Below are 15,354 nucleotides of genomic sequence, written 5' to 3'. Positions count from 1 at the left end.
TAAATATCACATTTCAAACTAGACATTGAAAAAATTATTTTAATTTTTGGAGTAATTAAAAACATCACATTAGATCAAACTCAGACTGAAGTTGTCTATACCTTCAGTCATGCTCAAAAGCCATGTAGACCAATTATTAGACTTTTTATTTTGTACAGTTGAGTGCATGCTTTCATATATACAGTTTCTGACATGCCATAGGCGCTGCAAATCCAACCCCACACCTGTTGCAGCCTTTGCTTGAAGTCACCAAACCCTCTTCCTCCCTATAAAGATGCAGCAAAGCTTTCTGCCAAATACAGGAACTCACCACAACACAATCAAAAAACACTCCAAAGCACTTTCAGAAACATTGCAAGTTTTTCAAAATCACTTTACCTGTGAGTTGATGCCAAGCCTTGTAAATTATTTTAGCTCTCAGCACATTTTGCAGCTGAACAGTTGGTCTTTGGCAAGTGACATGCAAATTCAATCTACTCAGTCCAAATTTGAAAATGGAATATCACATCAGCTGTTAAGATTGTGTTAAGTAATGATTTCACTAGATCAGCTGCTTCTGATGCAAACAGAAACTATAGTGGCTCGACAGCACCCATAGAGCTAAAAGTTAAAACTTCTGGTGGATAGAGCAGCATGCTTACAAGACCTCTGCAGGCATAACAATTTTTATATATCAAAAGTGCATACCTACTTCTAAAATTGTTACGCAATCATTGTTTCTGCCCTCCCAAGAGCACTACATTGATTGGCTACAGAAATATTTAGGCTGACTCAATTTAGATGCCCATTACCATTTTGACATGGGGGGGGGGGGGGGGGGGGGCGGAGAGAGAGAGAGAACATTTCATATTAGTGGATGAAACGACTTATTAAAAGTCGATGACAAATTAAGCTCTGGAATTTTTTGCTAAAATTTAATAGAAAAACCAACCTCTTCTGCAACGCTGGTCATGGTGGGTGTAGGGAACATTGGAGGATTGTTGCATACCATTCTAGAAACAATTGCATTTTTCAAGTTCTCACAGACATCAGTATTCTAGGAGCAGAAAAAAGAAAAAAGTTAGGGGAAATATTGATAAGCATGAATTCCATTTAATTGGGAAGCATGCCATCAGCATTAGAAAACAATGCAAGAGAATTACAAGAGTACTTGTGTGGGGTGAAGTATGGAAATTAAAGAATTGCAATTGCTCTACTAAATTATTCTTTGAAAATGTAAATTTCTATATTTCATAACACTGAAGGGGATCTAGCATTATAAAATGGTTGAACTGGGTCCATGGACTGTGCAAAACGTTCAACACTAATCAATTTTGCTTAATGGAAAAAGCAACCTTAAGTCAATTAACATTAATAGAGTCATAGAGGTTTACAGCATGGAAACAGGCCCTTCGGCCCAACTTGTCCATGCCGCCCTTTTTTTTTAAACCCCTAAGCTAATCCCAATTGCCCACATTTGACCCATATCCCTCTGTATCCATCGTACCCATGTAACTATCTAAATGCTTTTTAAAAGATAAAATTGTATCCGCCTCTACTACTACCTCTGGCAGCTTGTTCCAGACATTCACCACCCTCTGTGAAAAATTTGCCCCTCTGGACACTTTTGTATCTCTCCCTTCTCACCTTAAACCTATGCCCTCTAGTTTTAGACTCCCCTACCTTTGGGAAAAGATATTGACTATCTCCCTTGTCTATGCCCCTCATTATTTTATAGACCTCTATAAGGTCACCCCTCAGCCTCCTATGCTCCAGAGAAAAAAGTCCCAGTCTATTCAGCCTTTCTTTATAACTCAATCCATCAAGTCCCGGTAGCATCCTAGTAGATCTTTTCTGCACTCTTCTATAATAGGGTGACCAGAATTGCACACTGTATTCCACGTGTGGCCTTACCAATGTCTTGTACAACTTCAACAAGACGTCCCAACTCCTGAATTCAATGTTCTGACCTATGAAACCAAGCATGCCAAATGCCTTCTTCACCACTCTGTCCACCTGTGACTCCACTTTCAAGGAGCTATGAACATGTACCCCTAGATCTCTTTATTCTGTAACTCTCCCCAACGCCCTATCATTAACTGAGTAAGTCCTGCCCTGGTTCAATCTACCAAAATGCATTACCTCGCATTTGTCTAAATTAAACTCCATCTGCCATTCGTCAGCCCACTGGCCCAATTGATCAAGATCCCGCTGAAATTAGAGATAACTTTCCTCACTGCCCACCATGCCACCAACCTTGGTGTCATCTGCAAACTTACGAACCATGCCCCCTATATTCTCATCCAAATCATTAATATAAATGACAAATAACAGTGGGCCCAGCACTGATCCCTGAGGCACACCGCTGGTCACAGGCCTCCAGTTTGAAAAACAAGTCAATGCTGTGCAATACTCATTGAATTCCTTAAATTTCTTCAGTACCACCACCGCGAAACACATGCAGAAAATGTTCTCCAGAATCTTTAGTCTGAATGACAAAAATTACTAACTGCTGTGTTAGTAAAACTAACTTAACAGAAACCTTACACTATTACATTTAATTGAAATCCTAACTGCATTTTCCATTTTTGTTCAAAGGATGTTATTAATATTTAAATGTCCTTTGAAATCATTGTTTCACCTGTGCATTAAAATCATTTAATGCTCTTTAATGCTGGAAACTTCATATGCCTATCTAGGTGGTTAAAAATGTTGGCCTGATATTAACTCTATGAATGTGTTTTGAGATCAGACCCATTGAAAGGCATATCGAGAGAGAACCATATCGCAACCAAGTGATTATCGCAAAACATTAATGCACTCGTCACTGACGAGTCAGGAATCAGTGCCAAATATTGTTCAAGCTGTACCCAAGCCACCAAGAATTAACCATCACAAAACCCAGCCAAAACCAGTCAAAACAAACATCTTCAAATCTTGAGTGGTAATTTTGGTTATGAACCAGCTCCATGATAGACAGCTTATCACATTTATAAAGAAAATAATCTAAATACCAAAAAAATCCACGTATTTAAAAATCGCTTTAGAATTTTTCAACACATAAGAATCCTAACCCGTGAGTCTAGCATTAGGGTTGACTCCTCCAGAAGCCTGGCTTGCTTATGCATCTTCCTTAAAGTGTCAGGTCTCTGCTCATATCTTTGCCCTTCAGAGCACTTAACTTGTCATTGTCACTTTCAGGGCTTATGGTAGACATTGGTTTTTCTCATTCCTTGCATACTCCCCCTCTGCTTCTCGTCATATTGCACAACATGAACAGTTTTCAATCCCTCTCAATTGCTTTCGTTCACCAAAAGTATCAAACTAGAAGTATAATTTATAGGAATAAATTAAAATAAAGAGAGGAAAGGAAGTAGCCTGAATCTTCAGTGCTTTTGAATTACTCGAAAGATTAGATTATTTTCAGTGGATGAATTATAAGAGGGAGGCCAGTTAGCTAGAATGCTAGCATATGTTTCAAAGTAATGTCAGCAGTTTGATTCCAGTTCTGGCTGAAATAAGGTTGCCCTTCGCCATTGTAAAATCATGGCACAAATCTTGGTTCAGTGATCCTCAAATAATTGAGGATACTACCTGGAGAAAAAAAGGACTACAGGAAAGCATGTACCTAAGAGAGGTGGGGGAAGCTTAAAGCATGAGCAAAACTTCTAACAGATATAATCACAATGTATACAGACAGTAACTTGTTTAATGTAACAGTTATATGATGATTCAAAGCGTGAATCATACTCACTGGGGCTACTTTGAGGTCACAGCTAGTGTACTGAATTGAGTTTTTTTGTCAGCATGTTTTAGATAAACTAGATTAGCTACATGGCTAGATTGGAGAAATTGGTGTTGCTCTCTTTAAAATAAGGTGGTTATGGGGAGATTTGATAGAGATGAACAATGACAGGTTTGGATAAGGTAGACAAGGAAGCGTTCCTGTTGGCTGATGGTACGAAAACTAGTGCACAGATTTACAGAAAATTAGAGGGAATGCAAGGAAGAATATTTTTTACACACAGTGAATGGCCATGATCTGGAACTTGCTGCCTAAGAGGGTGAATGAAGCAGAGACAATGAATGATTTCAGAAGAAAAGTGGATGGACACTTGAAGGGAAAAAAAACTTGAGGGCCACAGGGACAGGGTAGGAAAATTGAACTCATGCCTGCTCCAGTTAGTTCTATGAGCCAAATGGCCTTCTTTGATACTGTTATGACTCCCTTGACAAGAATCAAACATTCAATAAAATTATGTTGAGTTATTATCTCTCCCCACACACTCAAATTATGTAAAAGTCCACATTCAAGCTTAACTGCTTGTTGAAAAAGTAAATTGAAATAGTTGGGGGAAAAAAAGGTAGTTTTTAATAAAGTAGTGACCAAATTCTACCTGAATGACAGGTGCTTAAAGGCTTTTGTTAATGCTTTAATAGCTACAAACTGTGTTAATGCAACAACTGCAGGACAATGTGACTATGCCTCCAAATATCAAGAATTATTTTCTGAGCACAGTTTATTCTCCTGATTAAATTTAGTCTTTGAATTACAGGAATATTTGATGAAACAGTCACATTCCTTAACCAAACAATACATAGTGTTCTATTTAATTAGAGCTAACCAGGACGTTTGAATAAATTTGATGCTTTCATACTAATGCACAAGAATTGTAGTTGAATCCTGAGAGGGCCATAATTACATTTTCTAAGGAGCTCAGCCTTTTATTATGGTGGCCATAAAAAAAAAGACTGCCTGGTAGACAACTGTACCATGACCATTTTCAATTTAACCAAATAGCCATACTGATGTACTTTCTATGTGCAACTTGCAATTATCCAGAAAGTCCAAATACCTCATCTCTCACCGATTCTTTATGGCATCATAATCCTAAGGATCTGTTTTGGAACTGTAAGGCAATGCTACAACATAGATTTTCCAGAATATCAGGGTGGAAAAGGTTAAATTTGAGGACAAATTACATAAAGTGGATTTGTAGTTCATTTGGTTTAGAAGGATAGAGCTGATTTAATTGAGGTCTCGAAAATGATAAGAATTATATTGACTAGACACAAAATTACTTTCTTTGGTGGAGTAATCCATGACAAGAGGGCTCCATTTTAAAATTAGAGCTAGGTTAATTGGAAGTGAAATCAGGAAACTCAAAACAAAAGGACAGTGAAATTTTCTTTCCACAAAAGGCTGTAACAAGTAAATTAAAATGTGAAAGATGGAGATTGAAAAAATAATATAGGTAAAGCTATCAAAGACTTTGGAGTAAAGGCAGGAACATGGAATTGAGTCTATTCCCGTCTCCCTGGAGAAGTAATCGAGATACTACAATTAGACTCTACCTCTAACCGATGGTTAGGGCAGAGTGACTAAGAAAAAAACCCAGTAGGGTTCCTAGTTTTGATTCCTATGCAGTTATGAACTTCATACAAGACTCAGACTTGGATAAGTGCCCTTTATGGTTGAATAGCCAGGTATGACTCTGGCTTCACATAGCTACTTAGGCCGAGTAGCCGTGCATTGCACAAGTAGCAATCAGCATCATCAGGAAAAAAGAAAATTTTTCAAATGAAACACACGACACAGCAAACTAGAGTTTGCGGCATGGTGATACTGCTGCCTCAGCGCCAGGGACTGGATTCAAATCAGGCCTCGGGTGACTGTGTGGAGTTTGCACGTTCTCCCCGTGTCTGCGTGTGTTTCCTCCGGGTGCTCCGGTTTCCTCCCAGTCCAAAGATGTGCAGGTTAGGTGGATTGACCATGCTCAATTGCCCCTTATAGTGTCAGCAGTAGCAGGGTAAATACATGGGGTTACAGGGGTAGGGCCTGCATGGGATTCTTGTCAGTGCAGGCTCGAAGGGCCAAATGGCCTCCTCCTGCACCTGTAGGGATTCTATGAGTTGTACATAACTGTTGATTGGTGTTTCTTTAAACCTGTCCAAGTTTTTATAGTTGTCTTCCACTTTCATGTGGATTTAGCGGGACTCCGTATGTAATTATTTGACTAACGAGGTCTCTATATCCTTTTGCAACTAATTGGCCCCATTTGATGCACTGAGCAGAAAAAGGGAACACATTATCCTTGAAGATTTTTATTAGGAGATTAATTTTCTGTTAGGAATAAAGTAAATGGATAATATTTTTGCATATTTGATTACGTTATCAGAATTAGACTTAAACAGGCATGTGCCTCTATTTAAATAGAACACTGGGATTATAGATAATCAACAATCCCAAATTAATGAGTTATAATTCAAATATTGATTTCCTTTGAATTAAACTCCACAGAAGATATTATTGCTTTCTTCAGCAACATAATTTTGTACCTTACAAGTGCCAGCTGCTGAGGATTTCTTTGTAGAATTGCTTTTCCAGCAGCCTGATAGCATACCACTCTTGAAGGGCAATTGTGAAATGAGGGGAAAAGTATATTAAAGCATAATTATCAAAAATATGGTTCTGTAGAAAGGAAAACCACATTCAAAATCTGGTGCATTATTTAAAATCCATGTTTAAAATACCAAACAGGCAATTTTAAAATGCAATCTGTATAATTTGTGGAAGGTCTCAATGGATACAAGAACTTATAACAAATGCTACATTATTTAGAGTGGTTAAAACATCAATGCATGAAATTAAATACATTTCTATAGACTTTAAAACTATTGTGTCTTCAGCAAATAAAATCCTCACTTTGGCAAGATGAAGCACGGCATTCTAGCAACCACATGAATAAAAACATCTTTGGGATATTTGCGAACAGAAGCAGTAAACATATACTACTGACAGGGGGGCGACAGGATGGCACAGTGGTTAGCACTGCTGCCTCACAACCCCATGGAGCTGGGTTCAATTCTGGCCTTGGGTGACTGAGTGGAGAATGCATGTTCTCTGAGTGTCTAGGTGAGTTTCCTCCGGCTGCTCCAGTTTCCTCCCACTGTCCAAAGATGTGCAGATTAGGTGGATTCACCATGCTAAATTACTCCTTAGTGTGTCAAGATGTGTAGGTTAGGGGGATTAGCTGCAGTGAATATATGGGGCTACAGGGATAGGGTGGGGGAGAGGACCTTGTAAGATACTGTCAGAGAATTGGTGGAATGGCCTCCTTCAGCACTGCGGCCTCACACAGTCGTTAGCACTGCGGTCTCTCACACAGTGTCAGGGACCCAGGTTTGATTCCCGGCTTGGGCCACTGTCTATGTGGAGTTTGCACATTCTCCCCGTGTCTGAGAGAGTTTCCTCCGGATGCTCCAGTTTCCTCCCACAGTCCGAAAGACGTGGTGGTTAGGTGCATTGGCCATGCTACATTCTCCCTCAGTGTACCCAAACAGGCGTCAGACGTGGCAACTTCATTGCAGTGTTAATGTAAGTCTACTTGTGACACTGATCATAAATAATGATTCTACCTGGAGCCTGGGAAATACCATGGCTCCTTACTCAAGACCAACCTGCTTGGATACGTGCACACACAATTAAAGCAAAACTGCTTCAAGTGATGTGAAGCAGACACTACTTAAGCAGCTGCCCTCATCTCAAAAAAGGAAATCCAGCATTCATGCTTAGCCAATCGACTCCACCTCTTGTGCAAAGCCATTTAAGCACGTGGCCTTGCTCTCAGGCACTTAAGCTATTGTTTTTCCCCACCACCGAATCAAATCAAAGGCATTGTAGGAATATAACTTAGCAGGTCTTATAGCACAGTGGTAGTGCCCTTACCACCGAATCAAAAGCTTCAGGTTTGAGTCCAAAGCCAGGATTTGTTGGCCATGGAAGGAGCATTCGTTACACAGTTCAATGGGCTGATAATCAACTCAAAATTCCTTCCACCCACTTTCCCCAAAAAGGGAAAAACATTGACGGAGTGAAGATAAGCTAAAATAATTTTTACACTGATTCTTTACCTCTTCCAGTGCAGAGCTTTTTCTTTTTCTGTTGGATCTGGGTATTTTTACAGTGATCAAATTACCACTTGATTCTTTCACTGACATTTTGTTTGGTTGAAGAGGTGTGAACTGAATCTCCAATTGAGGTTTTGGAAACCGACTTGTTTTTTCTCCATTTTCCGTTGAAACCTCTGAAGAATCCAGGACAGTTTCCGACTAGTCAACAGATCAAAAACATTTTATAAACAAAAAAAAAAAGTTCCATACAGTTAATTCATTCCTGAGCTAAAATAATGATTCTAAACATAAAATTCAAAAACAAATTGTTACCAAACGCTAAAAATAAATATTTTAATTCCCAAGTTCCAAATGTAAAGACAACCACCATAGTAATGAGATCCAACTGTCAGTGATTTTTAATTAACTATAGAAACCATAGAAACCCTACAGTGCAGAAAGAGGCCATTCGGCCCATCGAGTCTGCACCGACAATAATCCCACCCAGGCCCTATCCCCGTACCCCTACATATTTTACCCGTTAATCCCTCTAACCTACGCATCCCAGGACACTAAGGGGCGATTTAGTTTGGCCAACCTAACCTGCACATCTTTGGACTGTGGGAGGAAACCGGAGCACCCGGAGGAAACCCACGCAGACACGGGGAAAATGTGCAAACTCCGCACAGTGACCCGAGCCGGGAACCAAACCCAGGTCCCTGGAGCCGTGAAGCAGCAGTGCTAACCACTATGCTACCGTGCCACCCCACTAATTCACTATTTAATTTCATATATGTTGGCTTTGGACATCACAACGCAACAGCCCATTTAGTCTAATCCCTTCAGAATGAAAAGCCGCTCCCACCAATTCCATGTGTTATTATATCTAGTGTTCTTTTTATAAGCAAGACTTGTCTAAGCCAGCCAGAAGCACGTGCGCAGGCCCATGCATGTGCACACTCTTCTCACCTCTCTTAGGCTCCCTTTTGCAGAAGCCTTGAGTTTTTCTATTTCTTCATCTTTCTGTTTATTGCTGGTTATAAGATGTCCAAGTTTCACTTCTAGCTCCTTTACCAAGTTGTCCCGTTCTTCTCGCCATTTTTGCAGATTCTTATCCTTCTCAATTACCTCAGATGCTAGATTTTCCTTAACCAAGAAAAAGTAAACTGCTTAGAATACTTATCATTGCTGTTATATGTAGGAGAGTTTCATTTATATAGGGGTTTTCCGTCCTCAGAATATTCCCAGCCAACAAATTAGCAGTCACATGACAGCCAATTTGCAAACACCAACAGAAAGTGAGATAAATGCCCAATTAATCTTTTTTCTTGGTAGGTTGATATCTGTTGGCTAGGTTATTGATAGTATTGTTTCATAGAATCTTTTATATTTACCTGAATCAGATGAAGCAGCTTTGATTTAGCATTTCATCAAAAGAGAAAGCAGCACTCACTTATCCCTCAGTACTGTGTTGAAACAGCCTAAATTATGGGCTCATGCTGTGTTGATACTTGAAATCAATAACTTGGAATCAGACCCAACTGTTACCACTGAAGCAACCTGACACTTAGAAGCAATTTCCATCAGTCTACGGGGGGGGAAAATCTCAAGTGCACTGCAACTTTCTTTTGATAATATAGAAACACAGATTATAGGAGCAAGAGGAGGCCATTTGGCCCTTCGAGCCTGCTCCACCAATCATTAAGGTCATGGCTGATCGTCCAACTCAATAGCCTAATCCTGCTTTCCCCCATAACCTTTGATCCCCTTCGCCCCAAGTGCTATATCTAGCCACCTCTTGAATACCTTCAATGTTTTGGCATCAACTACTTCCTGTGGTAATGAATTCCACAGGCTCACCACTCTTTGGGTGAAGGTCCTAAATGGTCTACCCTGTATCCTCAGACTGTGACTCCTGGTTCTGGACTCCCCCACCATCGGGAACATCCTCCCTGCATCTACCCTGTCAGTGTCCTGTTAGAATTTTATAAGTCTCGAGGAGATTCCCCCATCAGGATGTCCTGGCAGTTTTTAATAAACTGAAGGTCGATAAGTCCCCTGGGCCTGATGAAATATATCCTAGGATTCTTTGGGAGGTAAGGGATGAGATTGCAGAGCCTTTGGCTTTGATCTTTGGGTCCTCGCTGTCCACGGGGATAGTGCCAGAGGACTGGAGAATGGCGAATGTTGTTCCTCTGTTTAAGAAAGGGAATAGAAATGATCCCGGTAATTATAGACCGGTTAGTCTTACTTCGGTGGTTGGTAAATTGATGGAAAAGGTCCTTAGGGATGGGATTTACGACCATTTAGAAAGATGCGGATTAATCCGGGATAGTCAGCACGGATTCGTGAAGGGCAAGTCGTGCCTCACAAATTTGATTGAATTTTTTGAGGGGGTAACTAAGTGTGTTGATGAAGGTAGGGCAGTTGATGTCATATACATGGATTTTAGTAAGGTGTTTGATAAGGTCCCCCATGGTCGGCTTATGATGAAAGTGAGGAGGTGTGGGATAGAGGGAAAGTTGGCCGATTGGATAGGTAACTGGCTGTCTGATCGAAGTAAGAAGTTTAACAACACCAGGTTAAAGTCCAACAGGTTTATTTGGTAGCAAAAGCCACACAATCTTTCGGAGCTGCAAGCCCCTTCTTCAGGTGAGTGGGAATTCTGTTCACAAACAGAGCATATAAAGACACAGACTCAATTTACACGAATAATGGTTGGAATGCGAATACTTACAACTAATCAAGTCTTTAAGAAACAAAACAATGTGAGTGGAGAGAGCATCAAGACAGGCTAAAAAGATGTGTATTGTCTCCAGACAAGACAGCCAGTGAAACTCTGCAGGTCCACGCAACTGTGGGAGTTACAAATAGTGTGACAGGAACCCAATATCCCGGTTGAACATCATGTCTGATCGAAGACAGAGGGTGGTGGTGGATGGAAAATTTTCGGATTGGAGGCAGGTTGTTAGCGGAGTGCCACAGGGATCAGTGCTTGGTCCTCTGCTCTTTGTGATTTTTATTAATGACTTAGAGGAGGGGGCTGAAGGGTGGATCAGTAAATTTGCTGATGACACCAAGATTGGTGGAGTAGTGGATGAGGTGGAGGGCTGTTGTAGGCTGCAAAGGGACATAGATAGGATGCAAAGCTGGGCTGAAAAATAGCAAATGGAGTTTAACCCTGATAAATGTGAGGTGATTCATTTTGGTAGGACTAATTTAAATGTGGATTACAGGGTCAAAGGTAGGGTTCTGAAGACTGTGGAGGAACAGAGAGATCTTGGGGTCCATATCCACAGATCTCTAAAGGTTGCCACTCAAGTGGATAGATCTGTGAAGAAGGCCTATAGTGTGTTAGCTTTTATTAACAGGGGGTTGGAGTTTAAGAGCCGTGGGGTTATGCTGCAACTGTACAGGACCTTGGTGAGACTACATTTGGAATATTGTGTGCAGTTCTGGTCACCTCACTATAAGGAGGATGTGGAAGCGCTGGAAAGAGTGCAGAGGAGATTTACCAGGATGCTGCCTGGTTTGGAGGGTAGGTCTTATGAGGAAAGGTTGAGGGAGCTAGGGCTGTTCTTTCTGGAGCGGAGGAGGCTGAGGGGAGACTTAATAGAAGTTTATAAAATGATGAAGGGGATAGATAGAGTGAACGTTCAAAGACTATTTCCTCGGGTGATGGAGCTATTACAAGGGGGCATAACTATAGAGTTCATGGTGGGAGATATAGGAAGGATATCAGAGGTAGGTTCTTTACGCAGAGAGTGGTTGGGGTGTGGAATGGACTGCCTGCAGTGATAGTGGAGTCAGACACTTTAGGAACATTTAAGCGGTTATTGGATAGGCACATGGAGCACACCAGGATGATAGGGAGTGGGATAGCTTGATCTTGGTTTCAGATAAAGCTCGGCACAACATCGTGGGCCGAAGGGCCTGTTCTGTGCTGTACTGTTCTATGTTCTATCATTCGTCCGAACTCCAGTGAAAACACAATCCTAACCTAGTCAATTTCTTCTCATACATCAGTCCCGCCATCCCTGGAATCAGCTTGGTAAACCTTCGCTGCACTCCCTTGAGGGCAAGAACACCCTTCCTCAGAAAAGGAGATCAAAACTGCACACAATACTCTAGGTGTGGCCTCACCAAGGTCCTGTATAATTGCAACAACACATCCCTGCTCCTGTACTCAAAACCTCTCGCAATGAATACTATTTGCCTTCTTGACCACCTGCTGCAGCTGCATCCTTACCTTCAGTGATTGGTGCACAAGGACACCCAGGTCCCGATGCACACTGCCCCCTCCCAATTTACAGCCATTCAGATAGTAATCTGCCTTCTTGTTTGCATAATGCTGTCATCTCCAACAGATGAAAGCTGCATGGAGATCAGAATCAAAGATCTGAGGTGGGATTCTCTGGCCGCGCTCACCCCAAAACCAGAGAATCCTGCCCAAGGTCAATGGATCTTTGCATGGTCCACCTCCCGCCTGCTATGATTCCCGTAGTGGGCGGGATGGAAGAATTCTCCTCCGAAGTGGCTCTTGGAAATGGCAACTTTTCTCACCTACATAGATTTCTCTCTTATCTGCTGAAAAGTCAGTCAGTTTCAAAAGAAGCTACTGGATTGGTTGAGTAAGCCAGATAGACCTTTTTTGTTAGTTTTTGCCAAATCCAGCCTGGCTGATATCAGGAACAAAAAGGGACAATCTGGCTTAGCCTTGCTTAAAGTGCAAATTAAAGATTAGTCTTTATATGAAAGATGGAGCCAAAAGCATTGCACAAAATTGACCCATGCAAACTTGATTGCATGGTCCTTGATTATCACTGCAGTCCAATTTAAGTCACAGCTTTGGTAAATGCTCAAAAGTTGCATCAGTAGAAGCTAAACACAAATGTTGGGAGTGTAGTTGAACATAGTGCTAGATGAGACTTGAAATTCCCAAATAATCTTGATGGCTTTACCATAACATTCCATTCAGGTTGGAACACAGTTTGACCAATACGTGGTTTTAGACAATTCTTGGGATGGGGATACTTTACAGCTAGAATACAGGAAACCGAGAAAGCCCATCGGAAAGGTGAAATTTCAATAGGTTTATGATTAAATACCATTTAACACCTCCCTACCATCCCTGTGAAACCTAATGAAGATAGTGTTTGAAACTAAATTAAATGAGAATTGTTCAATATGTGTTTTGGTTTAAAAATACCAATTAAAATTTGCTGTAAGAGGCCACTTGCAAAAAATATAGTTATGGCTGCAGCCTATGGAGCCAATTTTTGTACAGATTTAAAAATATTTTATTTGGCAATATCATATAAATCGATTAAAACAGACCAGGTTTTCCTTACCATTTCTAATTGTAATTTAGAATAATGATCTCTTTCTTCCGTCCATTTTCTCAAATCTTTATTGCGCCAATCTTCAGCTTCCTTTGCTTGCTGAATAAGGACCATTTTCTCAATTAGCCATTTCTTTCGATTACATTTGTGCTCATCTTCTAATTCCTGAAAAAGAATTTAATCCATTTCATTCAGTGTTCACTGACTTATTTTAAACATTTTAAAGTTCAGCTAACCAGCTACATGGTGATTTTATAGGAGTATTGTCACAATACTGGTATACAATAGCATGATAAAACCAAAATTAAGATTCAAATAAGACCATAAGTCAGTGGTTCCCAAACTTTTTTCACTGGGCCGCACTTTCAGAATAAAAATTTGCTCGCCACACCGAATTTTTTATTGATAAGAAATACATTCAACAAAAAAAAAACCAACTCCCAGCAGTGCTTGATTCATAACATAGAAGACAACTACTTTATAATATGATCATGGGATATCCAGAAAGTATAAAACAATGCTTGTTTAAACCATGTTTAAATGTTTCTTTGATTGTCCTTGAATCTTCCCGCCACACTTGCCATCCTCTCTCGCTGCACCAGTGTGGTGCACCACACTATTTGGGAACCACTGCCATAAGACATGGGAGCAGAATAAGACCACTCGCCCCATCGAGTCTGCTCCACCATTCAATCATGGCTGATTTTTTTCTCATCCCCATAACCCGATCCCCTTATCAATCAAGAACCTATCTATCTCTGTCTTAAAGACACTCAATGACCTTTAATATCAATGTATTAAAACAAACAGGCAAACGTTTTCTTCAATTCTTCAACCATCTCAATAACAACCGGCAATAGGTAGTGAAAGCCGAGAGAGAACAGTGCTGAATTTTTGATTTTTACAAACAAATTGCCATAAAATATGATGAAAATGTTAGATTTATGTAACAGAAATATTCGATATGTTCAGGTCACCATGCAAAAATAATGGAATTAACTGAACTTAATTTCTCATTGTAACCATTGTCAAAATAATGAAACACTACTTCAAAAGGGAAATAACAGAAACCCAGTTGCAAATTCTGTTTCATTTCTAAACAATCCTGATAACAGTTGTTACACTCAACGAGCACAAGCCACAAAACAACCATTTTTGCTAGTCATGAATCTAGTCAGTGCTTTGTAACACATCCACAGGCCAAGCCTTCCAATCCCCAGATCATTGGAGACTGGATGTATGACTGAGGATGTACGTCGGTACCCTGTGAAAGTCCTGACGTGCAGACTCACGTGGGAATTGCATTAGAAGTTTCAATGTCTCTGACTTGGAGTCAGAATCAGAGACATTGGCTATTTCTGAGGTACTTATCTGACACCAAGTATTAGATTGATTAAAGCGTAGTCTAAAATCTGATAACTGCACTACTGACCTCCGACTACCTGTCCCCGCCACCACCCATTTACTAACATTCAAGCTGGACCAACTTACTGTACATCAGCCAGTGCTGTAAAAAGGGGAAGTGCCTCATCTCCCTCAACTCTACTCTGTTCTGACAAAATTTCCTGATGGATACTGTACTGCGCACATTTGTGAAAGTCAGGCTCAGAAGACCCCAGTAGAAATGCACAACAGTGTCAAGCAGGGGGAATTTACGAGTGCAGTTAGGGGAATTAGCAGGGTAAATATGTGGGGTTATGGGAATAAGACTTGGGTGGGATGCTCTGTCGGAGAGTTGGTGCAGACTCTATAGGTCGAATGGCCTCCTTCTGCACTGCACTCCTTTGGCATGTCAACTACGACTCTCACTAACTTTTACAGATGCACCATAGAAAGCATTATTTCTGGTTGGAATGGCTCCTGCTCTTCCCAAGACCACAAGAAACTACAAAAGATTGAGAATTGTAGCCCAATCCATCACGCAAACCAGCCTCCCATCCATTGGCTCTGTCTACATTTCCCTCTGCTTCGGCAAAGCAGCCAGCATAATCAAGGACCCCATGAACCCTGGACATTCTCTCTTCCACCTTCTTCCATCAGGAAAAAGATACAAAAGTCTGAGGTCACATACCAACCGACTCAAGAACAGCTTCTTCCCTGCTGCCATCAGACCTATCTCGCACTAAGTTGAACTTTCTCC

At 40.8% G+C, this 15,354-nt stretch overlaps 1 protein-coding gene across 1 annotated transcript in view; it reads right to left on the bottom strand.

The window, feature by feature from the left end:
* The window catches only part of kif20bb (kinesin family member 20Bb), a 102,403-nt gene that overhangs the window by 5,851 nt on the left and 81,198 nt on the right, over positions 1–15,354 (bottom strand). The window contains exons 27-31 of the mRNA XM_078224409.1: positions 13,224–13,379; positions 8,842–9,018; positions 7,894–8,091; positions 6,319–6,387; positions 932–1,036 (exon numbers count right to left, since the gene is read on the bottom strand). Coding sequence (XP_078080535.1) covers positions 932–1,036; positions 6,319–6,387; positions 7,894–8,091; positions 8,842–9,018; positions 13,224–13,379 — 705 coding nt within the window. The remainder of the gene's footprint in view (positions 1–931; positions 1,037–6,318; positions 6,388–7,893; positions 8,092–8,841; positions 9,019–13,223; positions 13,380–15,354) is intronic.

Source organism: Mustelus asterias, chromosome 11, assembly GCF_964213995.1.
Source record: "Mustelus asterias chromosome 11, sMusAst1.hap1.1, whole genome shotgun sequence".
Lineage (NCBI taxonomy): Eukaryota > Metazoa > Chordata > Chondrichthyes > Carcharhiniformes > Triakidae > Mustelus > Mustelus asterias.
This window is presented reverse-complemented; position numbering and strand designations above follow the sequence as displayed.